This window comes from Ornithorhynchus anatinus, chromosome 2 (assembly GCF_004115215.2).
Source record: "Ornithorhynchus anatinus isolate Pmale09 chromosome 2, mOrnAna1.pri.v4, whole genome shotgun sequence".
Taxonomy (NCBI): Eukaryota; Metazoa; Chordata; class Mammalia; order Monotremata; family Ornithorhynchidae; genus Ornithorhynchus; species Ornithorhynchus anatinus.
In genome coordinates, this window is record NC_041729.1 from 104,710,348 (window position 1) to 104,735,658 (window position 25,311).

General features: G+C 46.5%; 1 protein-coding gene across 1 annotated transcript; it reads right to left on the reverse strand.

Annotated features, from left to right (window-relative positions):
- Positions 1-24: 24 nt before the first annotated feature.
- LOC100087738 (nephrocan-like) lies at positions 25-24,805 on the reverse strand. Its single transcript, XM_029046455.1, has 3 exons — positions 24,599-24,805; positions 9,577-10,478; positions 25-590 (listed from the first exon to the last, which is right to left on the reverse strand). The coding sequence occupies exons 1-3, from the start codon at positions 24,803-24,805 to the stop codon at positions 149-151; spliced, it is 1,551 nt and encodes a 516-aa protein (XP_028902288.1). The 3' UTR covers positions 25-148.
- Positions 24,806-25,311: the final 506 nt, after the last annotated feature.

Below are 25,311 nucleotides of genomic sequence, written 5' to 3' on the forward strand. Positions count from 1 at the left end.
CCACCCACCTCCCCGTCCCTTCACAAAAAACCAAACTCTCAAGTTTCACCTAACGAAACGGATGATCCTCTGTCCTGTCCTAGAGTATTACCGTGTGTCCGTGGAGCTAAGGAAACCAGAAACAGTAACAAGAAGTTTCACCCCGGCTTCACTCGTAATCTAGTTCATAATCGTAATAATCATCATCCGTGTTCATTTGGTCTTCACTTTTAGCCTTCTTCCTTAGCTCTTTGGCTTTTTCAGGCTGGTGGAAATGGCTTTCGCACTGCTGCATGATCTTCTTTGAGGACATCCAGTTTTCCCCCTGGCTCTCGGCCGGCGCCGTGCACTGTCCTCCTCTGACATCGGTACCCCGGGCCGTCAGCACCTTCCTGGCTCGGAGAAGGTCGCAAGTACAATTCCAAGGGTTTCCGTCCAGGTACAGGTGCCGGAGGCGAGGCAGGCTCTCCAGCACTCGGAGGTCTAAGGCGGAGAGCTTGTTGTTCCGGAGATTGAGAACCTGGAGCTGCTTCAAGTCCCTCATTTCCTGCTCACCGATGTCCCGAATCCTGTTGCCTTTCAGATCCAGCCTGGCTAACGTGTTGGGAAGTCTGGACAAAAACAGAACAAGATGAGAAAACATACGCCCCAGTCCCGTACAAGCAAACTGTTGGACACAGTTCCAGTCCCACGTGGGGCTCACAGTCTTAATCCCCATTTTACAGATGAGGTAAATGAGGCACAGAGAAGTGAAGTGATTTGCCCAAGATCACACAGCAGACAAATAGTGGAGCTGGGATTAGAATCCAGGACCTTCTGACTCCCAGGTCCATACTCTATCCATTAGGCCACACTGCTTCTCTTGCCAAGCTGCTTCTCTTAATATCATTAATAGCAGTCTGCTTCTTAAACCTTTCATTGGGTAAAGTAAGCGCTTAAGTGTTTACTACAGTGCTTTGCACACAGTAAAGCGCTCAATAAATACAATTGAATGAATAAAGTAACTAATAATGATGTGTAAAATTTGTTAAGTGCTTAAATATGGGCCATGCACTGGGGTAGATACAAGATAATCCAGACAGGCAAAGTCCCTGTCCCTCATGGGGCTCACAGTCTAGGTAGGAAAATTTAATCCCCATTATACGGATGAGCAAACTGAGGCACAGAGAAGTAAAGCGGCTTGCTCAAGATCTCTCAGCAGGCAAGTGGCAGAATCAGAACCCAGGTCTTCTGACCCCCCAGATCAGGGCTCGTTCTACTAGGCCAGGCGGCTCAGATTCTTGTTTTGGGAAGTTTAGGAGATTGACAGGGAGTTTGTACACTCCTCCGGTAGATTAAACTCCTTGTGGACAGGGATTATATCTACTAACACTGCTGTACTCTCCCAAGCATTCGGTACAGTGCTCTGCACACAGTAAGTGCTCAAAAAATACCACTGATTGAGCTCGCAGCTGAAAAGAGCAACGAGTTATGAGATGGTTATCCATGGGTCTAAATTGGGTTACTAAAAGGAAAATTAGGGGCGTTGGAAAGCCCGTTCCAGCGTGGCCTAGTATGGGAGCAGCGTGGCCTGGCAGATAGAGTGCCGGCCTGGGAATCGGGTGGACCTGGGTTCTAATCCCGGCTCCGCCACATGTCTGTTGTGACCTTGGGCAAGTCACTTCACTCCTCTGCACCTCAGTTACCTCATCTGGAAAATGGGAATTGAGACTGGGAGCCTTCGGTGGGACAGGGACTATTATCCGATTATCTTGTATCTACCTCAGTGCTTAGTACAGTGTCTGGCATATAGTGTAAGCACTTAACAAATACACCAGTTATTAATTATATTGTTATATTATTATTACTAATAACCATGAGGATGGGTGTCCAGAGGGCAACTGTCATATGGTTCTCCCAAGGGGCTTGGCTCTGCTGCTGTTGGAGACAGAGTCATTCAGTTGGATAAATCATGGGTCTAGCACAACATAGTCTTGCATCCTAATGTTTTCATCATGTGCTGATGTTCTTCTCTGGATGTTCTCTAATTTCTTCTCATGAGATGTATCTCTAAATGCGTCACTTAATCCATAGTATTTCTTGAATGGTTACAGCCACGGAACTGGACCTGAGAAGTTATAATAGAAAAGCAGGGCAGCCTTGTGGAAAGAGCACGGGCCCGGGAGTCAGAGGATCTGGGTTCTGATCCAGGCTCTGCCACGTGCCTGCTGTGTGACCTTGGGCAAGTCACTTCACTTCTCTAAGCCACAGTTATCTCATCTGTAAAATGAGGAATCAATACCAGGACTCTCTCCTATTGAGATTGTGAGTCTTGCGTGGGAGAGGGACTGTGTCTGACCTGATCATCTTGCACCTTCCCCGGTGCTCAGATCAGTGCTTGACACATAGTAAGCACTTAACAAATATTATTATTAATACTAGTGAGTGTAACCAAAGCATTACTTCCAATTCTGGCAAAGAACACTTTTACCCTTCTAGGATATTCCAGTATCAGGTTAGGTTTGTTCAAAAATAACTTGTTTCCTTGCTGACTCGGAATCTCCTTAATGGTCCACCATGAGCTCCAAATATTTCGGGGCTGTTCTTGTGCCTTGTCAGCTATTCTCCATCTAGTCAGCCATTCCTCCTCTGCCGTTATTTTTTGATGAAGCTCTGAATGGAGGAAGGTTTTGCAAGGAAAATAACACCTGCGTATTCAAACTCCACTCTAAAATTTCAGAGTTTTTATTTCTTGTTCACTTGTTTAAATCCAAAAACATAAAAATGACCACCCCAGTGAATAGTGCTATAAAATTTGTCCTTCAATTTTGTGATGAGTAAAACCCAATATCTCTCATTTGTTCCTCTTGTAGAATAAAATTATACTTATCTTTTTCATAATTCATAAATAATAACAGAGCGCTCTCATAGTTCCAAAATACTCCTACATTACTAATCTCATTCGGTCCTCATCCCTGTGAGGCGGGGAAGGGCAGCTATTACTATGTCCATTTTACAGATGAAGCATCTTTAAATGTCTGCTCAAGCCTGTCTCCCCTTCTAGGCTGTAAGCTCGCTGTGGATAGGGAACAGTGCGTGGCACAGAGTTAGCACTTAACAAACACCATAAACAAATGCCTGCCGACGGTTGTTTTGTACTCTCCCAAGTGCTTACTACATTAGATCCAGTCTCTCCCCCCTTCTAGACTGTGAGCCTGTTGTTGGGTAGGGATTGTCTCTATTTGTTGCCTAATTGTTCTTTCCAAGCGCTTATTACAGTACTCTGCACACAGTAAGCGCTCAATAAATACGACTGACTGAATGAATGAATGAACCCAGTTCGGCCAGATCACTTGTTTTCACTACATATTTTGGCTAGGATGTTGGTAAGGAATTGGGAAATGTTTGTCCAACGACATGAGCCTATTTGGAGAAAGGATACTCTGGTGCCCCATCTAGACCGTAAGGTCATTGCGGGCAGAGAACGTGTCTTTATTGTTATACTGTAGTCTCTCGAGCGCTTAGTACAGTGTTCCACACACAGGAAGTGCTCAATAAATGTGATTGAATGAATGAATGAATGGTGCCAGAAAAAATGGAGGGTGCACATATGCCCGTAGTGTCAGACACCCAAGATTTTCCTTTTTGCCAGAATTTATGAGACCACCACCATTTTAGAACTAGGAGAAGTTTAGGGAAGCAGCATGGCCTAGCCGACAGAGCACAGGCCTGGGAGTCAGAAGGTCGTGGATAATAATAATGATAATGTTGGTATTCGTTAAGCGCTTACTATGTGCAGAGCACTGTTCTAAGCGCTTGGGGGAGATACAGGGTAATCAGGTTGTCCCACATGAGGCTCACAGTTAATCCCCATTTTACAGATGAGGTTACTGAGGCACAGAGAAAAGTGACTTGCCCACAGTCTCACAGCTGACAAGTGGCAGAGCCGGGAGTCGAACCCATGCCGAGCCTGGGCTTCGGAGTCAGAGGTCATGGGTTCGACTCCCGGCTCTTTCCACTGAGCCTCGCTGCTTCCCCAATTCTAATCCCGGCTCCACCACTTGTCTGCTGTGTGACCTTGGGTAGGTCCCTTAACTTCCATTTATAGTTCCCTCATCTGCAAAATGGCGATTAAGACAGTGAGCCCCGAGTGGGACAGAGACTGTGTCCAACCTGGTTAACTTGTTTCTACCCCAGTTCTTAGTACAGTGCCTGGCACATAGAAAGCGCCTAACAGGTACCATCCAAAAAAACCAAAACTTGACCTGCAAGTATATGTTAATATGCAAATACCTGGCTATGCGCAACAGCAGATGTATGTACAACAGAAAGTGTGTATACTATTTTAAAGTCTTATTTGTTTTGGTTTTCATTATTTTCATTATTTTCTAACAAGCAGTGGGACAAAATATGCTTAACAAAAAAAGCAGATTCATTTCATACATTTCTAACAGTTCAATAATAATTAAATTTGAAGTGGATTCCAAAGTCAATTCAATTTTATGCACACCAGCTGCTGAAGGATAGAGCCACCTGGAAAAGTTTGGAAGACAGCTGAGAGAGCTTTCGAGGAACTCTCCTTCATCATAATAGATGCCATCATTTTGATGGTACTTGTAAAGTGCACTTGTTAAGTGTCACGCACTTTTCTAAGCACTGGGGTAGTTACAAGCTAATCAGTCTGGACTCAGTCCCTGTGCTACATAATAATAACAATAATGGCATTTGTTAAGCACTTACTATGTGCAAAGCACTGTTCTAAGCAGTGGGGGGGATACAAGGTGATCAGGTTATCCCACGTGGGGCTCACAGTTTAAGTAGGGACCTAGAGAAGGTGTAGTGGAGAAGCAGTATGCTTTGTGGATAGAGCAAGGGCCTGGGAGTCAGAAGGTCATGAGTGCTAATCCCAGCTCCGTCATGTGTCTGCTGTGTGACCTTGGGCAAGTCACTTCACTTCTCTGGGCCTCAGTTATCTCATCTGTAAAATGGGGGTTGAGACTGTGAGCCCCACATGGGACAGGGACTGTGTCCAACCTGATTTGCTTGTATCCATCCCGGTGCCTGGCACATAGTGAGCCTCTTAACACATACAATCATTATTAGGGTAGATACGGAGTAATCAGGTTGCCCTATGTGTGGCTCACAGTCTTGATCCCCATTTTCCAGATGAGGGAACTGAGGCACAGAGAACCTTAGCAGCTTGTCCAAACGCACACAGCAGACAAGCGACACAGCTGGGATTAGAACCCACATCCTCTGATTCCCAAGCCCGGGCTCTTTCTATTAAGCCACGCTGGTTCGCCTAAGTTGAAAAATGGTATAGTTGCTTGTGGCTGAATTGGACTAAATGCTAACTATAGGAAAATTAATTTAGGTACTTCTCTGATCATTTATAATAATAATGATGGTATTTGTTAAACGCTTACTATGTGCCAAGCACTGTTCTAAGTGCTGGAGTAGGTACAAGGTGATCAGTTAGAGAAGCAGCGTGGCGCAGTGGAAAGAGCACGGGCTTTGGAGTCAGGGCTCATGAGTTCGAATCCCAGCTCTGCCACTTGTCAGCTGTGTGACTGTGGGCAAGTCACTTAACCTCTCTGTGCCTCAGTTCCCTCATCTGTAAAATGGGGATTAAGACTGTGAGCCCCACGTGGGACAACCTGATTCCCCTGTGTCTACTCCAGCACTTAGAACAGTGCTCTGCACATAGTAAGCGCTTAACAAATACCAACATTATCATCAGGTTGTACCACGTGGGGCTCACAGACTTAATCCCCATTTGACAGATGAGGGAACTGAGGCCCAGAGAAGTGAAGTGACTTGCCCAAAGTCACCCAGCAGACAAGTGGCGGAGCCAGGATTAGAACCCTCGACCTCTGACTCCCAAGCCCAGGCTCTAGCCACTGAGCCACGCTGCTTATCTACTTAGACTAGTATCTGCTTATCCCTTGCACGACCTGGAAGTGTTTCGTTTATTCTTGCCTTCGAATCCAAACCAACTTGATCCCACTCTTCCCCACTGCAGTTGGCCGGTGATGGTGGGTTGGGGGATTTTGGTGAGAATCCTGCCATCTGCCATGCTGCTATCTCCTTCAGAGTGCTGACAGGGACTGAGCCCATGGCCTTCTGGATGCAAAGCCAGGGCCATTAGGCAACCTTGGGAATAGTTTTAGTTTATTATTATTAATAATAATACTGGTATTTATTAAGTGCTTACTATGTGCCAGGGTGGATACTAAGTGTACTAAGTGCTAGGATGGATACTAGCTAATCGAGGTAGACACAGTCCCTACCCCATGTGGGGCTCACAGTCTCAACTGCCATTTTCCAGATGAGGGAACCGAGGGCCAGAGAAGTGAAGTGACTCGCCCAAGGAAACACAGCAGAAGAGTGGCAGAACAGCGATTAGAACCCATGACCTTTGGACTCCCAGGCCCACGCTGTATCCACTACACCATGCTGCTAGAAGCAAGACAGCGAAGGAGCTGGTGCAGAGTCAACTGAAAACTCCTTACTAGACTCCTATTTGTTAGGTGTTTACTATGTGCCAGGCACTGTACTGAGCACTGGGGTAATCCCTGTCCCACATGGGGCTCCCGGCCTTAGTCCCCAGATGAGGTAACTGAGGCAGAGAGAAATAAAGTGACTTCCTCAAGTTCACACAGCAGACAAATGACTGAGCTGGGTTTAGAACCCAGGTCCCTCCGACTCCCAGGCCCGTGTTCTATCCACTAGGCCAAGTTGCTTCTCGTCTACACCACGTTGCTTCGGAGCCTGAAAATTCTTGAGAGATGATTAGAAGCAGGATAACGAGAGGGACTGGTGGAACGTCAACTGGAAACTCCCCACTAGCCTAGAGAGCAGGGATCGTCTACCAATTCCACTGTACTATAGCCCTCAATGCAGTGCTCTGCACATAGTAAGCGCTTAATAAATACTACTGATTGATTGGGTGATTGATCGACCATAGGTGTCTGTCTCTTCTCCCTCCCTAAGCCCCCAGAGTACGTTGCTCTCTTGTGTTTGAGCCCTCTCCCTCAGCCTATGTCCTGAGAGCTACCGTGTGGCTTCCTGAAAGGAAATGAGACCCAACCCAATGTCCAAAATAACCTCCGCACCCCTGATGCTGTCCGTTCCGAAAAAGATTGCAGTCCCAGCTGCTGTAGAAGTGGCGGGGTGGGGCGGGGCCTTCATTTTAGCGGGCTGGCCTGATCGGCCTCTCTGCCCGTGATTAGGGAGCAGGCTGTAGAGCTACGTATCTGCTGTGTGACCTTAGGCAAGTCCCTTAGCTTCTCTGACCGCTAGACTGTGAGCAGGGAATGTATCTGTTTGTTGTTGTACTGTACCCTCCCAAGGGCTTCGTACCGTGTTCTGCTCATGGCAAGCGCTCAATAAATACGATTGAATGTGCCTCAGTTACCTCATCTGTAAAATGAGGATTGAGATTGTGAGCCCCAGGTGGGACAGGGATTGTAACCAACCTGATTACCTAGTATCGATCCCAGTGCTTGGCACATAGTAAGCACTTAAATATCACAATTATTGTTATTATTACTCTTATAAGTGAATGGGTATAACCTTCCCTAAATGCCGGGCCCAGACAGGTTTTCTTAATGTTGTAACAATACCAATGTAAAAGCAGTTCACAAATCAATCTGCCAGCAAAGCCCCTGAGGCTTTCTGTGATTAGGAAAGCCACAAGGGCAGCCAGAAATCTGCATATCCCAACCCTTCCTTGCTGGGATTTCAGGATCTCCATCTCATCTATCTTGCCAACATGTCTCACCCACATCCTGCCTCTGGCTTGGAACACCCTCCCTCTTCATATTCATTCATTCAGTAGTATTTACTGAGCGCTTACTATGTGCAGAGCACTGTACTTAGCGCTTGGAACGTACAAATCGGTAACAGATAGAGACAGTCCCTGCCCTTTGACAGGCTCACAGTCTAATCGGGGGAGACGGACAGACAAGAACAATGGCATTAAATAGAATCAAGGGGAAGAACATCTCATTAAAGCAATAGCAAATAAATAGAATCAGGGTGATGTACATGTCATTAACAAAATAAGACGATCACTCTCCCCACTTTCAAAGACTTACTGAAAGCCCACCTCCTCCAAGAGGCCTTCCCCGACTAAGCTCTCATTTCCTCTTCTCCCCATTTCCTTCTGCATGGCCCTTGCACTTGAATTTGCTCCCTTTATTCACCCCTCCCTCAGCTCCACACCACTTATGTACGTATCCATAATTTATTCATTTCTATTAATGTCCATCTCCCCCCTTAGACTGTAATCTCACTGTGGGCAGGGAACGTGTCTACCTACCCTGCTATACTGTACTCTCCCAAGGACTTGGTACAGTGCTCTTCACATAGTAAGTGCTCAATAAATATGACTGATTGATTGATCCCAAGCCAGCTGTCCCCGTGCCGTTTCCCAGTCTACAGGTTGGGACCTGGGAGCCGCTTTTCCAGCAGGACGTTCTTCACCCTCATTTCTGAGACTTTTTCAAAAACTGTTTCACACCGACCCTGCGATCCATTCTGAAAGTTGAGATCAATTGGATCTGAGGGCGGGGAACCTCTAAAATAAGAAGCAGGCAGCAGCTTTCTAGCAAATTCACAACCTCCAGCCAGATCGATAAACCAGTGTACGGAGGTCATCCCCCTAATCTATTTCAAAACCCTGATTGCAGTTGGGAAAATGGTATGTTATGGGAAGTATTACATTCAGCTCAGTTAGGATTGCACAATAAAAGAAGCAATAACTTATTTATATTACAGAAGTCCCTGTGATAGCTCCTTTTTGCGTAGCTTCATTTTATAGCTCTTTCTACGTTTGGTCGTATTTACTGAGCCCTTACTGTGTACAGAGCACTGTACTAAGAGCTTGGGAGAGTATAATACAGCAGTAAACAGACACATTCCCTGCCCATAATGAGCTTACAGTCTAGAGTCTACAGTCTGTGTCACTGGTGAGTTTAAGAATCTATGAATTTATGAACAGCCAGAACACTATTCCCCAGCTGGGAGGTGAATATCATCACATAGGTCATAGAAAAGGATTTTCCTTTCATCCGGAATCGGGATCATCAGTGTCACAGAAGTCTCAAGAAAGTAAACGCTCTGACCTGACCTCCTTGGGTTACTTGGAATTTCTCCAGGAGTTCCTTGCCAGCAAAACGGAACTAACAGATAGACAGGACTGATCTCTGGAAATGGTCTCGTCTCGTCTTGTGCTGTCGAGTCGCCTCTGCCCCTCAGCGACTCCATGGACGCATCTCTCCCAGAACGCCCCACCTCCATCTGCAATCGTTCCGGTAGTTTATCCACAGAGTTTTCTTGGTAAAAATACAGAAGTGGCTTACCATTACCGCCTTCCACGCAGTAAACTAGTGTCCGCCCTCGACTCTCCCATGCCGTTGCTGCCCAGCACGGGTGAGTTTTGACTTGTAGCAGATGGCCTTCCGCTCGCTAGCCACTGCCCAAGCTAGGAGTGAAATGGGTAGGCCTCTGCTGACTCTCACTCCCATAGCCAGGACTGGTAGAATACAGGAAACTCTCCAGGTGTGCTTCTGAGAGAGGACTGGAAATGGTAGCCAAATAATAACATTCACTTGCCTGAGTGGGATAGACACTAGTAGGTTCTGTTCCAAGGCCAGGTTAGAAAGCTGCCCACACTTCTGGAGGGCCCCAGCTTCGAACAAGCTCACAATATTGTTGTCCAGGAACAAATGCTTCAGTTCTCTCAATCCGTGGAAGTCCTGGGCTGTAACTCTCTGAATCTGGTTGTTACTGCAGTCCAGCTTCTGCAGCCTGGAGGGCAGCCTGCTAGGCAAAGCCCGAAACTGATTCTGAGACAGTTCCAGGGTCGTCAGATTGGCAAGGAACTGGGCCCCGTCAATCGAAGAGAGCAGGTTGTCCGAGAGGAAGAGATGGGAGAGGTTCTCCAAGTGCCTTATGTCCCGAAACTTCACCGCTTTGAGCCGGTTTCTCTCCAGCTTTAAAGAGAGCAGGGACTTAGGCAGGTCAACGGGGACTCTGGTCAGCAGGTTGCCCGCTAAACTGAGAAACCGCAGGTGCTGCAGAGATGCGAAGAAGCCGGGCGGGAGGAAGCGCAGCTGATTCTTCTCCATACTGAGATGCTTTAAACAGGGAAGGTGAGGAGGCCCGGAGAAAGACTCCAGACCGTTGCCATCCAGAACCAGGCTCTGCAAACTGCTGGGAGATGAAAGCGTGCGGAAGGAGAGAGTGGAGACCATATTGTTCCGTAGCTCAAGCACTTGTAATTTCACCAGGCCTTCGAAGTCGGACTCCCGGAGGACGCTGATCGAGTTGTCATTTAGCTTCAGCACTTGGAGGCTGGCCGGGAGGAGGCTGGGAATGCGTCTTAATTTGTTTTTCCAGAGCTCCAGGGTCTTCAAGCTGCTCAGGGTTTGAAAGGTGTTGTTTTCGATGGACTCGGTTCCGCTGGCCAGCAGGGTAAATTCCTCCAGGTGAGACATACTGTTGAAGTCAGAGAGCTACCGAAATAGAAGACGTTACAAATCCAAGCTTTAAAACCTCAGCTGAGGATCCGCTTGCTTAACTCCTCTGGGCATCAGTTACCTCATCTATAAAATGGGTTTTAAGATTGTGAGCCCCATGTGGGACAGGGACTGTGTCCAACCTGATTAACTTGTATCTACCCCAGTACTTAGAGTAGTGTTGGGCTCGTAATAAGTGCTTAACAAGTACAACAACAATAATAATAAATAGTCTTTATAATTGGGGTTTCTTCTCAAAGTCACACCTGGAGAGTTTCCAGCACTCTACTTGTCTCGGCTGTGGGAGGGAAAGTCAGGCAAAGGCCTGTCCATTCCGCTCCCAGCTTGGGCAGTGGCTAGCGAGTGGAAGGCGATCTGCCGCAAGTCAGAACTCACCCATGCTGGGCAGCAGCGGCATGGGAGAGAGTCGAGGTTGGAGACTCGAATTTACTGCACGGAAGGCGGCAATGGTAAACCACTTCCAGATCTCCACCAAGAAAACTCTATGGATCCACTACCGGAATGATTGCAGATGGAAAGCAGGGCGTTCTGGGAGAGGTGTGTCTGTGGTGTCACTATAGGTTGGTTACGACTCGATGGCATAAGACAAGATAAATAATTGGGGCACATCAGTGGTGTTTCTTCACAGTCTGTTTATGCCATTGTCTTGGATAAGCTCACTGTGGGCAGGGAACGTGTCTACCAACTCTGTTATATTGTAGAGAAGTAGTGTGGCTTAGTGGAAAAGAGCACAGGCTTGGGAGTCAGAGGTCATGTGTTCTAATCCGGCTCTGCCACTTGTCTGCTGTGTGACCTTGGGCAAGTCACTTAACTTCTCTGTGCCTCAGTTACCTCATCTGTAAAATGGGGATGAAGACTGTGAGCCCCAAGTGGGACAACCTGATTCCGCTGTGTCTACCCCAGGGCTTAGAACAGTGTTCTGCACCTAGTAAGCGCTTAACAAATACCATAATTATTATTATTAATATTACTCTCCCAAGTGCTTAGTACAGTGCTCTGCACACAGTTAAGTGCTCAATAAATATCACTGACTGATGAGATGTTATGCTTTAATGAGACGTTCTTCCCCTTGATTCTATTTATTGCCATTGTTCTTGTCTGTCGGTCTCCCCCGATTAGGCTGTAAGTCCGTCAAAGGGCAGGGACTGTCTCTATCTGTTACCGATTTGTACATTCCAAGCGCTTAGTACGGTGCTCTGCACATAGTAAGAGCTCAATAAATATTATTGAATGAATGAATGAATTTTCAGGCCAGGTCCTGACTGTTTGGCCCTGCTTCCACTAAAGATTCCAGTCACTTACTAAAACTGGAGTATCCAGTTTCCATTTAACAGAGTGGCTCAGTGGAAAAAGCATGGACCTGGGAGTCAGAAGGACCTGGGTTCTAATTCCAGCTCCACCACATGTCTGCTGTGTGACCTTGGGCAAGTCACTTCACTTCTCTGGGCCTCAATTATCTCAACTGTCAAGTAAGGATGAAGACTGGGAGCCCCATGTGGGGCAGGGACTGTGTCCAACCTGATTAAATTGTATCTATCTCAATGTTTAGAACAGTGCTTGGCACATAGTAAGTGCTTAACAAGTACCATTATTATTATTTTCAGATTGTCATTAGAAAATTCAGGTGCTCTCACTGCTATAAAGTGTAACAAAATCAAGATCAAATCAATCAGTGGCAATTGTTGAGCATTGACTGTGTGCAGAGCACTGTACTAAGCACTTGGGAGAGTTCGATATAACAGTTGGTAGACATATTCTCTGCTCGCAGTGGAACTTGCGGTCTGAGGGCAAGGCAGATATTAATGGAAATAAATAAATTAGAGGTATGTCCATAAGTGCTGTGGGGCTGAGGGTGGGATGAATAAAAGCTGCAAATCCAAAATGCAAGGGCCAAAATTAGTTACTAGGTGGAAAGTTACAGATGGAGGAGGAAAGTTAGGGGAATTTCCAACAGTGAAGGAAGCGGCACGATATACTGCAGAGAACACAGGCCTGGGAGTCAGAGGATGTGGGTTCTAGTCCCAGCTCTGCCAGTTACTTTCTGTGTGACCTTGGGCAAGTCGCTTCTCTTCTCGGTGCCTCAGTTTCCTCATTTGTAGCATGGGGAGTCAGTGTCTTATCTCCTTCCTACTTAGACTCTGTGTCTGAGGGAAAAGGACTGTGTCTGCCCTGGTTATCTTGTCTCTACCCCAGTGCTCAGTTAAGTGCTTGGAACAGAGCAAGGGCTCAATAAATATTATTAATAAGGGTGGGTGCCTAGAGGCAGCGTGGATTAGTGGAAAGAATACAGGACTGTGAGTCAGAAAAGCCAACTTCAAGTCCCAACTCTGCCACTGGCCTGCTGGGTCAGTCCATCGTATCTATTGAGCGTTTACGGTGCTAAGCGCTTGGGAGAGTACGACATTTTAACAGACACATTCCCTGCCCACAACTGGCTTACACTCTAGAGACAGACATTAATATAAATAAATTAATTACAGATATGTACATAAATTGTAGGGCTGGGAGGGAGGATGAATAAAGGGAGCAAGTCAGGGTGATGCAGGAGGAGTCGGAGAAAAGGAAAAGAGGGCCTAGTCAGGGAAGGCCTCTTGGAGGACACCTTGGACGAATGCCTTCATCTTGTTGGGCCTGTTTCTTCATCGATAGACTGGGGATAATCAATAGATGAATCAATCATATTTCTTGAGTGCTTGCTGTGTGTAGAGAGCACTGTTCTAAGCATTTGGGAGAGTACAGTGTACAATGTAACTCTCTCTACCTCTTAGATTTTGAGCCCCATGTGGGATAGGGATGGTGTCTAATTTGATTATCTTAGCCCTTAGATCCAGGTAAATGTTTCTTCAATATGATGATGATGGTATTTATTAATTATGATGATCTTAGCCCTTAGATCCAAGTAAATGTTTCTTTAATATGATGATGGTGGTATTTATTAACTACTTATTATGGGTCAAACACTGGACTAAGCACTGTGGTGAATAGAATGGAATCAGGATCAGACACAGTCTCTGTGTCACACGGGGGCTCAAGCTCTAAGAGCAGGTGAGAGAAGGTAGGTTATCCTTATTTTTCAGATGAGGAAATGGAGGCAGAGAGAGGCTACGTGACTTGCCTAGTCACGTAGCGGGCAGACTGCAGAGGCAGGACTGGAACCCAGGTCACCTGATTCTCAGTCTTGTGCTTTTCCACTGGCTTACGGCACCCTGAAACAGCTCCTCCAAATATCCTGTTGACTCTGTTGGAGACAGAGTTCTGGGTTGAATGAATCATGGGAGTGAGTCACTAATAATGTTGCTCATGATCTTATGCTCTTATCCAGACCATCGGGAACAGCCTAGCCTATTGGAAAGAGCATGGATCTGGGAGTCGGAGGACCCGTGTTCCAATCTCGGCTTCACTTCTGGCCTGCTGTGACCTTGGGCATGTCATTTCACTTCTCTGAGCCTCAGTTTCCTTATGAGGTATTAAATGGGGATTTAATCTTTGATCTCCCTCCTACTTAGACTGTGAGCTCCATGTGGGATAGGGATTGAGCCCAACCTAATTAATTGGTATCTATCTTAGAACAGCACTTGACAGATAATAAGTGCTTAACAAGAATGATGATGGTAGTAATAATAATAATAATAATCCCCAGCCATGGTGAGTCTCAGAGGCCCCAGACCAAACTCTACCCTTCCCACTGAAGAGGAACATAAGACCCTGGAGAGTCCTCTATCCCCTCTGGGGCCTTCTCGGTCAGGTCAACTCTGGCCTCTCTGAGCCTATCTCTTCCTGAACTAGACTGTAACCGGACTCATGGATATAGCACAGGCCTGGGACTTAGAAGGACCTGGGTTCTAATCCCAGCCTCTCCACTTGTTTGCTGTGTGACCTTGGGCAAGTCGGAAACCCTACTTAAAACTCATCTTCTCCAAGAGGCCTTCCCAGACTGAGCTCCCTTCTCCCTCTACTCCCTCTACCACCCCCCCTTCACCTCTCTGCAGCTAAACCCTCTTTTCCCCCTTTCCCTCTGCTCCTCCACCTCTCCCTTCCCCTCCCCACAGCACTGTACTCGTCCGCTCAACTGTATATATTTCCATTACCCTATTTATTTTGTTAATGAATTGTACGTCGCCTCGATTCTATTTAGTTGCCATCGTTTTTACGAGATGTTCTTCCCCTCGACTCTATTTATTGCCATTGTTCTTGTCTGTCCATCTCCCCCGATTAGACTGTAAGCCCGTCAAACGGCAGGGACCGTCTATCTGTTGCCGACCTGTTCATCCCAAGCGCTTAGTACAGTGCTCTGCACATAGTAAGCGCTCAATAAATACTATTGAATGAATGAATGAATGCTTCATTTCTCCATTGCCTCCGCAACCTCATCTGTAAAATGGAAATTAAGACTGAGCCCCAAGAGGGACATGGACTGTATCCAACCTGATTAGCATGTATCCACCCCGGCACTTAGTACAGTGCCTGGCATATAGTAAGTGCTTGACAAATACCATAAAAAAAAGGAAAAATGGGTGGGGAGTGAAGAGTCGGGCAATTCGATAAACCTCTACAAACCACTGGCCCTCCAGAAACTAATAGTGTAAGCATCATCGTGTGCGATCATCAAACCTCCACCATCAGAAGCAGTGGTTACATGTGCCCAGTCCACCATTGCCGAGTCTCCTCACCGACAGCCTGGGCCGCCCCATCATCTTGTCAAAACCGGGCCTTGAGCCCTGCCTGCATGGCTTCGTCCAAGAGGGAAGGGCCGAAGCAGCAACACCAGGTTGCCTCCACCAAGCACAGCTTGCTGGGAAGGCCACAGCTCTGGCGACCACCATGGAGGCGACTGTTAAGACTCTGAGCCGTGAGAAGCCCGAAACTCTTGCCTTCTAGCCAGATTCCCTTAAAGTTTTTATTTAGTTTTTGTAGTTCTCCCTGTCCTCATCTTTTATGTTGTTTTTTGTGTACTTTTTTTTCTTTTGTGCCTGTCACCAGTCCCCTTTCCCTCTTTATTTCTAGATCGTGAGCCCCTCAACAGCCAGGAACCCTGTCTAATTTTTTTTTTTTTGTTAGTGGTGTTTGTTAAGTGATTACTAGGTTCTAGGCGCTGTACTAAGCACTGGGGTAGATATAAACTAAACAGGTTGGACACAGTCCATGTCCCACATGGGGCCCACGGTCTTAATCCCCATTTTATAGATAATTGGGCACAGAGAAGTGAAGTGATTTGCCCAAGGCCACACAGCAGATAAGTGACAGAACCGGGATCGGAACCCAGGTCCTCTGACTTCCAGGCCCGGGTTCTTTCCACAAGGCCATGCTGTTTTCCATTACTAAGTCATGTATTTTTTCCTAGCAGTTGCAGTAGTACTTTGCACGGATTAAGCCCTTAATAAATCCTATTACGACTATTATTAAGTTGCCTAAAGCAATCATCAAATGCCTGCACACTTACTCTTGTCTGGGTCCCAGCCCCTTACTCTAACCTTATTCCAGTTTTTCAGCAATCAGTTTAGTCTATGGTTGAACTTCGATTTTTATCAGTGTTGATGAGATGTACTCATTTCTCCTTCACCAATAATCCTTTGGTTTTCTGCCATCTGTCATCAAGCATATTACAGTAGCTCTCAGTGCCCTGGACTAGTAAGGGCCGTGTGGAGAATGGCACCTACGGACGAGGAAACTAATCACTCTGTGAACAATTAATAATAATAATTGTGGTATTTATTAAGCACTATCTGCCAGGGACTGTACTAAGCGACGGGGTGTATACAAGCAAACCGAGAGGGGGTAATTATTGCCCAATGTTCACTTTTCATGTATATCGGTTGATTTTCATTCACAACTCATAGCTCATCTGGAATATATATATATCAACTAGAAAATTATCACAAATTGCCTCTAGGTCATAAAATTGTGATTTGGCAAGTGGCCCAGGGGACGTATTGCTGTGAAAATGGTCCTTGCTCCCCATTTTTTTAATGGTATTTGTTAAGCGCTTACTATGTGCCAGCCACTGTACTAAGCACTGGGGTAGATAGAAGGCAATCGGGTAGGACACAGTACCTGTTCCATATGGTGCTCGCAGGCTTAATCCCCATTTTACAAATGAAGTAACCGAAGCTCAGAGGATAATAATAATAATAATAATGTTGGTATTTGTTAAGCGCTTACTATGTGCCGAGCACTGTTCTAAGCGCTGGGGTAGACATAGGGGAATCAGGTTGTCCCACGTGGGGCTCACAGTCTTAATCCCCATTTTACAGATGAGGGAACTGAGGCACAGAGAAGTTAAGTGACTTGCCCACAGTCACACAGCCGACAAGTGGCAGAGCTGGGATTCGAACTCATGAGCCCTGACTCCAAAGCCCGTGCTCTTTCCACTGAGCCACGCCTAAAGTCACACAGCAGACAAATGATGGAGCTGGGATTTCATGCATTCATTCAATCCTATTTATTGAGCGCTTACTGTTTTCAGAGCACTTTGGCGAAGACAAAAACAAACCAACACATTCCCTGCCCCTAAGGAGCTTGCAGGCTGGAGCGGGGAGACGGACATCACTACAGATACATAAATGACAGATATGTACATAAGTGTTGTGGGGCTGGGAGGGGGGAAGAGCAAAGAGAGCGAGTCGGGGGTCCTTCTGACTCCCTGGCCCGTAGTCTATCCACTAGCCCACACTGCGAGTGTGTGTGGTGTTGCTAGACAGCACAGAGCTGGCCCCGCCGGGCCCTCCTGCCTGGCAAGTCTGATTGATGCTGGTGAAGGGTTTTCAAGTGATATGAGGAAATGGTTTGGCCAGGGACTGCAGGAGCTGCTGAATCTGGAAGGAGAATGAGCGGTGGTTGTGTGAAAGTTCAAATCGTATTGATTGAGCACTTACTGTGCACAGACCACTGTACTAAGTGCTGGGAGAAGAGTACAATGTAACAGATTTGGTCGACACATTCCCTGCCCACATTGAGCTTACAGTCTAGTTCTCTTGCTACTGAACTACACTGTGAAGAGAAGAATTTGGCTGTATGACCTGGAATAACTTTAATTCTGGGGATCGGAGCAGGATTGGTTGTGGAAAATTCAGGCCATTTTTTTTTTATGGTGTTTGTTGAGTAGCCCCATGTGGGATATGGACCCCAGAGCTTACTTAGTACAGTGCCTGGCACATACTATGTACTTAACAAATACCCATTTTTTTTTCAAAAAGTACTTACTATGTGCCAGGCACCGTACTAAGCACTGGGACATATACACACAAATTAAGCCACATTGGCTTACAGTCTTATTCCCCATTTTTCAGACTAGGTTATTGAGGCACGGAGACGTTAAGTGACTTGCCCAAGGCCACCCAGCAGGTAGGTGGCAAAGCAGGGATGAGAATCTAGGTCCTCCTGACATCCAGACCTGTGCTCTACCACTAAAAATAATACTGTTGGTATTTGTTAAGCGCTTACTATGTGCAGAGCACTGTTCTAAGCACTGGGGTAGATACAGGGTAATCAGGTTGTCCCACATAAGGCTCACAGTTAATCCCCATTTTACAGATGAGGTCACTGAGGCACAGAGAAGTTAAGTGAGTTGCCCGCAGTTACACAGCTGACAAGTGGCAGAGTTGGGATTTGAACCCATGATCTCTGACTCCCAAGCCCGGGCTCTTTCCACTGGGCCATGCTGCTTCTCTACCACATGCTGCTTCTCATTTTCATGAATCATTTCAACGTGACTAAATAACTCCGCATCTATGGATCGCAGACTTTCCCAAATTACGGACTTGCTGAGCGTTGATCGTGAGGATCAATGCAGAGCCAGACACGGCAGTCATTTTTCGATCAATAATGTACAGTCTGAAAGTTGCAGGTGGTGAGGATGACCGAAACAGTAAATCTCTTGCTTATTAATCAAACCAGTCCCTCTGCTTCTTGAACTGAAAATGACCCGTACTCTTGTCAATAACCTTGCTGAGTCAATACAACGAAAGAGACTTTCGATTCTACTTCCCCTAAGGATCAGTGCGTCGTTCGCATCTATGTGGAGAACCTAGAAGCAGCGTGCCCTAGTGGAGAGACCATTCATTCATTCGATCGTATTTATTGAGCGCTTACTGTGTGCAGAGCACTGAACTAAGCGCTTGGAAAGTACAATTCGGCAACAGATAGAGACAATCCCTGCCAACAACGGGCTCACAGTAGAGGCGGGGGGAGACAGACAACAAAACAAAACAAGTAGACAGGAATCGAGATCACGGGCCAGGAAGTCAGAAGGACCTGGATTCTAATCCCGGCTCCACCACTTGTTTGCTTGGTGACCTTGGTCAAGTCATTTCACTTCTCTGGGCCTCAGTTCCCTCATCTGTGAAATGGGGATTAAGACTGCGAACCCCATGGGTGACACGAAGTGGGTCCAACCTGACTATCTTGTATCTACCCCAGTTCTTAGTACAGTGCATGGCATATAGGAAGCGCTTAATAACCAAAAAAACTTACCGTCATCACCACCAACAACAACCAAAAACCTGGGAGGCCTGTTATTCTTGAAGACCAGAAGATTATGCCATTTGGTTTTCACATCTTTGGTTGGGTTGGGAGTGATGCCATGCTAGGAAAGCATTTTTGCATTAATAGCTAATGGGTTATGAAAATTTGCTGGTCCCTCACTCTAGGCTTCAAGGCTCTCGATCACCTTGCCCCTTCATATCTCTCCTCCCTTCTCTCTTTCTACCGCCCACCCCGTACGCTCCGCTCCTCCGCCGCTCACCTCCTCACCGTCCCCCGTTCTCGCCTATCCTGCCGTCGACCCCTGGGCCACGTCCTCCCGCGGGCCTGGAATGCCCTCCCTCCTCAACTCCGTCAATCTAATTCTCTTCCCCTCTTCAAAACCCTACTTAAAGCTCACCTCCTCCAAGAGACCTTCCCAGACTGAGCTCCCCCCTTTTTCCTTCTGCTCCCTCTACCCCCCACTTCACCTCTCTGCAGCTAAACCAGCGTGGCGCAGTGGAAAGAGCACGGGCTTTGGAGTCAGGGCTCATGAGTTTGAATCCCGGCTCTGCCACTTGTCAGCTGTGTGACTGTGGGCAAGTCACTTAACTTCTCTGTGCCTCAGTTCCCTCATCTGTAAAATGGGGATTACGACTGTGAGCCCACATGGGACAACCTGATTCCCCTGTGTTTACCCCAGCGCTTAGAACAGTGCTCTGCACATAGTAAGCGCTTAACAAATACCAACATTATTATTATATCATTAAACTCTCTTCTCCTCCCTTTCCCTCTCCTCCTCCCCATCTCCCGTCCCACCCCCTCAGCATTGTACTCGTCCGCTCAACTGTATATATCTTCATCACCCTATTTATTTTGTTTATTTTGTTTAATGAGATGTACATCATCCTGATTCTATTTATTTGCCATTGTTTTTATGAGATGTTCTTCCCCTTGACTCTATTTATTGCCATTGTTCTTGTCTGCCTGTCTCCCCCCGATTAGACTGTAAGCCCGTCAAAGGGCAGGGACTGTCTCTATCTGTTGCCAATTTGCACATTCCAAGAGCTTAGTACAGTGCTCTGCACATAGTAAGCGCTCAATAAATACTATTGAATGAATGAATGAATGAATACAGTGCCTGGCATATAGTGAATGCTTAACAAATGCCATAAAAAAAGGTACCTGCGGCTCTAACTTCCAGATCTCTCCCTGATAACTTCTCCCCCTGTAGACCGTCAAGCTCCTTGTGGGCAAGGAAGGTGTCTACCAAATCTGTACCAAATCTGTTTTATTGTCCTCTCTCAAGCACTTAGTAGGGTTCTGTATACAGTAAGGGTTCAATAAATATCATTCATTGATTGATTGGAGTTCACCCACCCTTCTCCTTATAATCAGAGGTCCTGAGGTATGTGAGTGGTTCCCAAACATGCCAAAATCCTCCTAAGTGATTTAAACTAGCTTCAAGGAATTCCCCTCTGTCTTTATACTTCCATGTCTTCAGTGGTCTCAGGGACCATATACTTGTGGAATAATGATGATAATAATGACATATGTAAGCACTTACTAGGTGCCGAACACTGTTCTAAGCACCGGAGTAGATACAAGATATTCAGGTGGGTCGCAGTTCATTCATTCATACAATAGTATTTATTGAGCACTCACTATGTGCAGAGCACTGTACTAAGTGCTTGGAATGTACAATTCGGCAACAGATAGAGACAATCCCTGCCCAATGATGGGCTCACAGTTTAAAATGGGGAGACGGAGAGAAACAGAACAAAACAAAAGCAAGACAACATCATCAAGATAAATGGAATCAAGGGGATGTACAGCTCATTAACAAAATAAATAGTTCTGTCCCACTTGGAGCTCGCAGCCTAAGCAGAAGGAGTAAGATTTAATCCCCATTTTATAAATGAGGAAAATGAAGCATAAAGAATAATAATAATGATTATTATGGTATTAAGCACTTACTATGTGCCAGGCACTGTAATAATAATAATGTTGGTATTTGTTAAGCGCTTACTATGTGCCAAGCACTGTTCTAAGCGCTGGGGTAGACAGAGGGGAATCAGGTCGTCCCACGTGGGGCTCACAGTCTTAATCCCCATTTTACAGATGAGGGAACTGAGGCACAGAGAAGTTAAGTGACTTGCCCACAGTCACACAGCCGACAAGTGGCAGAGCTGGGATTCGAATTCATGAGCCCTGACTCCAAAGCCCATGCTCTTTCCACTGAGCCACGCTGCTTCTCGTACTGTACTAAGTACTAAGTACTGTACACTGTACTAAGTGCTGCGGTGGATACAAGCAAATAGGGTTGGACACCGTTCCTGACCCATGTGGGGTTCACGGTCTCAATCCCCAGATGAGGTAACTGAGGCCCAGAGAAGTTAAGTGACTCGCCCAACATAATACAGCAGACGATGGCACAGGTAGGATTAGAACCCAGGTCCTCCGACTCCCAGGCCCATGCTCTATCCACGAAGCGAGGCTGCTCCCTGTAAATCACAAACTGGAATGGGAAACTTCAGGGAAGCCCATCTTTGGTTGGGGGAGTTTGTGCAGTTGAGAAGTCGGCTCATTAAGCCATTGATTTCACTATCGGGTACAATCTCACTGTTCTGGTTCCCAAACAGAATTGTCTTTCGTTTCAGAAGCACAATCACTTGAACCCTCTAGCACAATAGGGGATCTGCTCTTCTCAGAGGAAGCACTTTAGCCTCTCATGGCTTTAAAGAGGTGTGTTTTTCCTGACTGCCTACAGCTCTAGCCAGATTTGATCGCTGGACCTAATCACTCCTGGCTGGGAAGTAAACAGAGATGGGATGACTCTCTTTTCAGGATGGAGAGGCATCTAGAGGCTGTAAGCCTGGAGCTGGTATTGAGTTTCCAAGTCCACAAAGGGCAGGCTTCAGCTGCTTCAGAAGCAGCGTGGCTTAGTGAAAAGAGCCTGGGCTTGGGAGTCATAGGTCATGAGTTCGAATCCCGGCTCTGCCACTTGTCAGCTGTGTGACTGTGGGCGAGTCACTTAACTTCTCTGTGCCTCAGTTACCTCATCTGTAAAATGGGCATTAACTGTGAGCCTCACGTGGGACAACCTGATTACCTTGTATCTACCCCAGCGCTTAGAACAGTGCTCGGCATGGAGTAAGCGCTCAATGAATACCAACATTATTATTATTATTATGCACAAATTCATCATCATAATAATGTTGGTATTTGTTAAGCGCTTACTATGTGCCGAGCACTGTTCTAAGCGCTGGGGTAGACATAGGAATCAGGTTGTCCCACGTGGGGCTCACAGTCTTAATCCCCATTTTACAGATGAGGGAACTGAGGCACAGAGAAGTTAAGTGACTTGCCCACAATCACACAATCATCATCATCATCATCATAATGACAATTGTTAAGAGCTTACCATGTGCCAGGCACTGTACTAAGTGCTTGGGTGGATATGAGTGAATCGAGTTGGACACAGTCCCTGTCCCACGTGGGGCTCACAGTCTCAATTCCCATTTTTCAGATGAGATAGCTGAGGCCCAGAGAAGTGAAGTGATTTGCCCGAGGTCAAACAGAAGACAAGTGACAGAGCCGGGATTAGAACCCATGATCTTCTGACTCCCAGGCCCGGTTTTCTAACCACTAGGCCATGCACTGACTTCTTCTCCTCCACAGGGATGTGCACTCAAGAGGGCTCAGCTCTGACCCAGTCATCTGGGCTCGGGCTCAGTGGGAGGGTGAATGGACATTAGCTGTGGGCCACAAGGAAAAATCATCAATTGTTTGGCAGGGTGAAATCCCAGGATAGTCTCGGTCCAGGATTCAATGTTTTAAAAATAGACATTTTGGGATAGGTGGAGAGGGAGAGTGACTTTGTAAATGCCTGGATCAAAAAAAAAAGAATACACAATGTAATAATAATTATGGCATTTGTTAAGCACTTACTATGTGCCAAGCACTGTTCTAAGCGCTGGGGGAGATACAAGGTAAGCAGGTTGTCCCACGTGGGGCTCACAGTCTCAATTCCCCTTTTACAGATGAGGGAACAGAGGAACAGAGAAGTTAAGTGACCTGCCCAAAGTCACACAGCTGACAAGTAGTGGAGCCGGAATTAGAACCCATGGCCTCTGACTCCCAAACCTGTGCTCTTTCCACTAAACCACTCTGCCTCTCTATAGAAGCTACAGACATTACCAGACTGAGCCTAGATTACTTTACAGGAAGTGATAATTTTGGTATAATAATAATAATGATGGTATATGTTACATGCTTACTGTGTTCCAGGTACTGTACTAAGCGCTGGGTGGGACACAAACAAATCAAGTTGGACACAGTCCCTGTGCCATCCGGGGCTCACAGTCTCAATCCCCAGTTTCCAGATGAGGTAACTGAGGCCCAGGGAAGTGAAGAGACTTGCCCAACGTCACACAGCAGACAAAAGGAGGAGCTAGGATTAGAATCCAGGTTGGACTATTTCTACCCCAGTGCTTAGTGCAGTGCTTGGCACACAGTAAGCGCTTAACAAGGATGATTTCGGAAAGTTTTCCTGGCTCACATTCTTATGCTCTGGTGCTCCATGTGATCTATCCACAAGGCCATGCTGCTTCTCTAGTCTGTAAACTTGCCTACCAACCTGCTGTATTGTACTCTCCCAAGCACTTAGTACAGCGCTCTGCACACAGTAAGCACTCAATAAATTTGACTGATTGATTGGTTCTTTAAAGTAAAGGGAATTTCTGCTGAACAGTTCAGGATATGTTAAGCATAATTTAGGCAGGACAGATATTACCCTAGTAATCTCACGCTAACAAGGTTACATGTAAACATTGTAAACCTCCACGCTGTAGTGGGCTCAACTGCCCAGGCCCATCCCAAAGTGTGAGATTATTGACAGGGAATGAAAGAAAACTGCATCTGAAAAACAGCCTCTTCTTTTAGGAGACTCTCTGATCCCCCCAATATCTTAGAATTGTTTGACACTCCTTTTCCACATGATTCCTGTTTTGCTTTTATTTAATCACAAAAATGAATGGACGCCATCAAGGTTAACCCCATCTCCCCTGTGCTTCCCCAAACATTCATTCGTTCATTCAGTCGTATTTATTGAGCGCTTACTGTGTGCCGAGCACTGTACTAATCCCCTGGAAAGTACAATTCGGCAACAGATACAGTCCCTGTCCAACAACGGGCTCACATAAAAGGAATAAAACATATGGTTGCCCTTTGTATTCAAGCAAGACACTGCTGATGGTGAAATTTCCCCGTGAGTAGGCGTGTGGCTGAAAAGGTCAAAGGGGGACCTACAGTCCATCTGAACGTGTCTGTCCGTCGTCATATTCTACTCTCCCAAGTGCTTAGTACAGTGCTCTGCACACGGTAAGCGCTCCATAAATCCGATTGAATGAATGAGTCTACCCACCCCCACGCACCCAAAATTTACCTGCAAGTACACATGTGACTGAAAAGGCCATAGTTGCCCCCACACATGCACACACACACTGATCCAAGGGAAATACCCAACCTCTGCAACCTCAGCTCTCGGTTTTGCAATCTTTACTGGTTCCTCTGATTTCCTGGGCCGCAGCAGGAGCAGAGGTGGGTGAAGCGGGGACAGATGGGACATGGCTGCTTACCTGGAGATGCTTTATCTTGCTGTGGCTGATGTACAGCTTCCTGGCGGCGAGAGGCAAGGGACTGGGTACACCCACAAGCCTGAAGCACTGCACCGAGCCCCCCGCGGCATCACAGCTGCATCTCCTGGGGCAGTCGGCGCTGAGGCCGCCCAAAGAGAGGAGAGGGACGAGGAGGACCAAGAGGAGGAAGGCCCGAGCCAGATGCATCTTCCAGATTCCCCCCAACTCCCTAAAGTCCCAGCGACTGGTAGCCCGGATGGAGGTGCTGGCCGACCTCTTTATACCGTGAAATCTGATCAAAAAGGCTCCTGTGAATGTGTGCTTTGTCAGGGCAAAGAGGCAGGAAAGGAAAAAAAAATTGGGTCTGGGTTAAAATGTTAGCCACCGTTTCAAAGAGCAAAGGCCTTAAACTGTGATAAGCTGCCTTAATATTTGAAGGGGTGCAATCCCCTGTTATTTATGGCTTGGAGGGCTAATCTGTAAACATCCCCATTATCTGCAGTTTCCTTGATTTGTTAAATGTGACACTGGGAAATTAGTGGAGACAAGACAAAGAGCTGTTTTATAGTGGGTTATAAAACCTTTGCATTTTCAGTGACCCTATATTAAAACCATTTTTTGTCTCGAGGGGGTGAGCAGACATTGACTTTTTTTGTCACTCTCCCATGTTAAAGTGAGTGAGTGGGCAGATAGAAAATTCTCCTTTTATAATA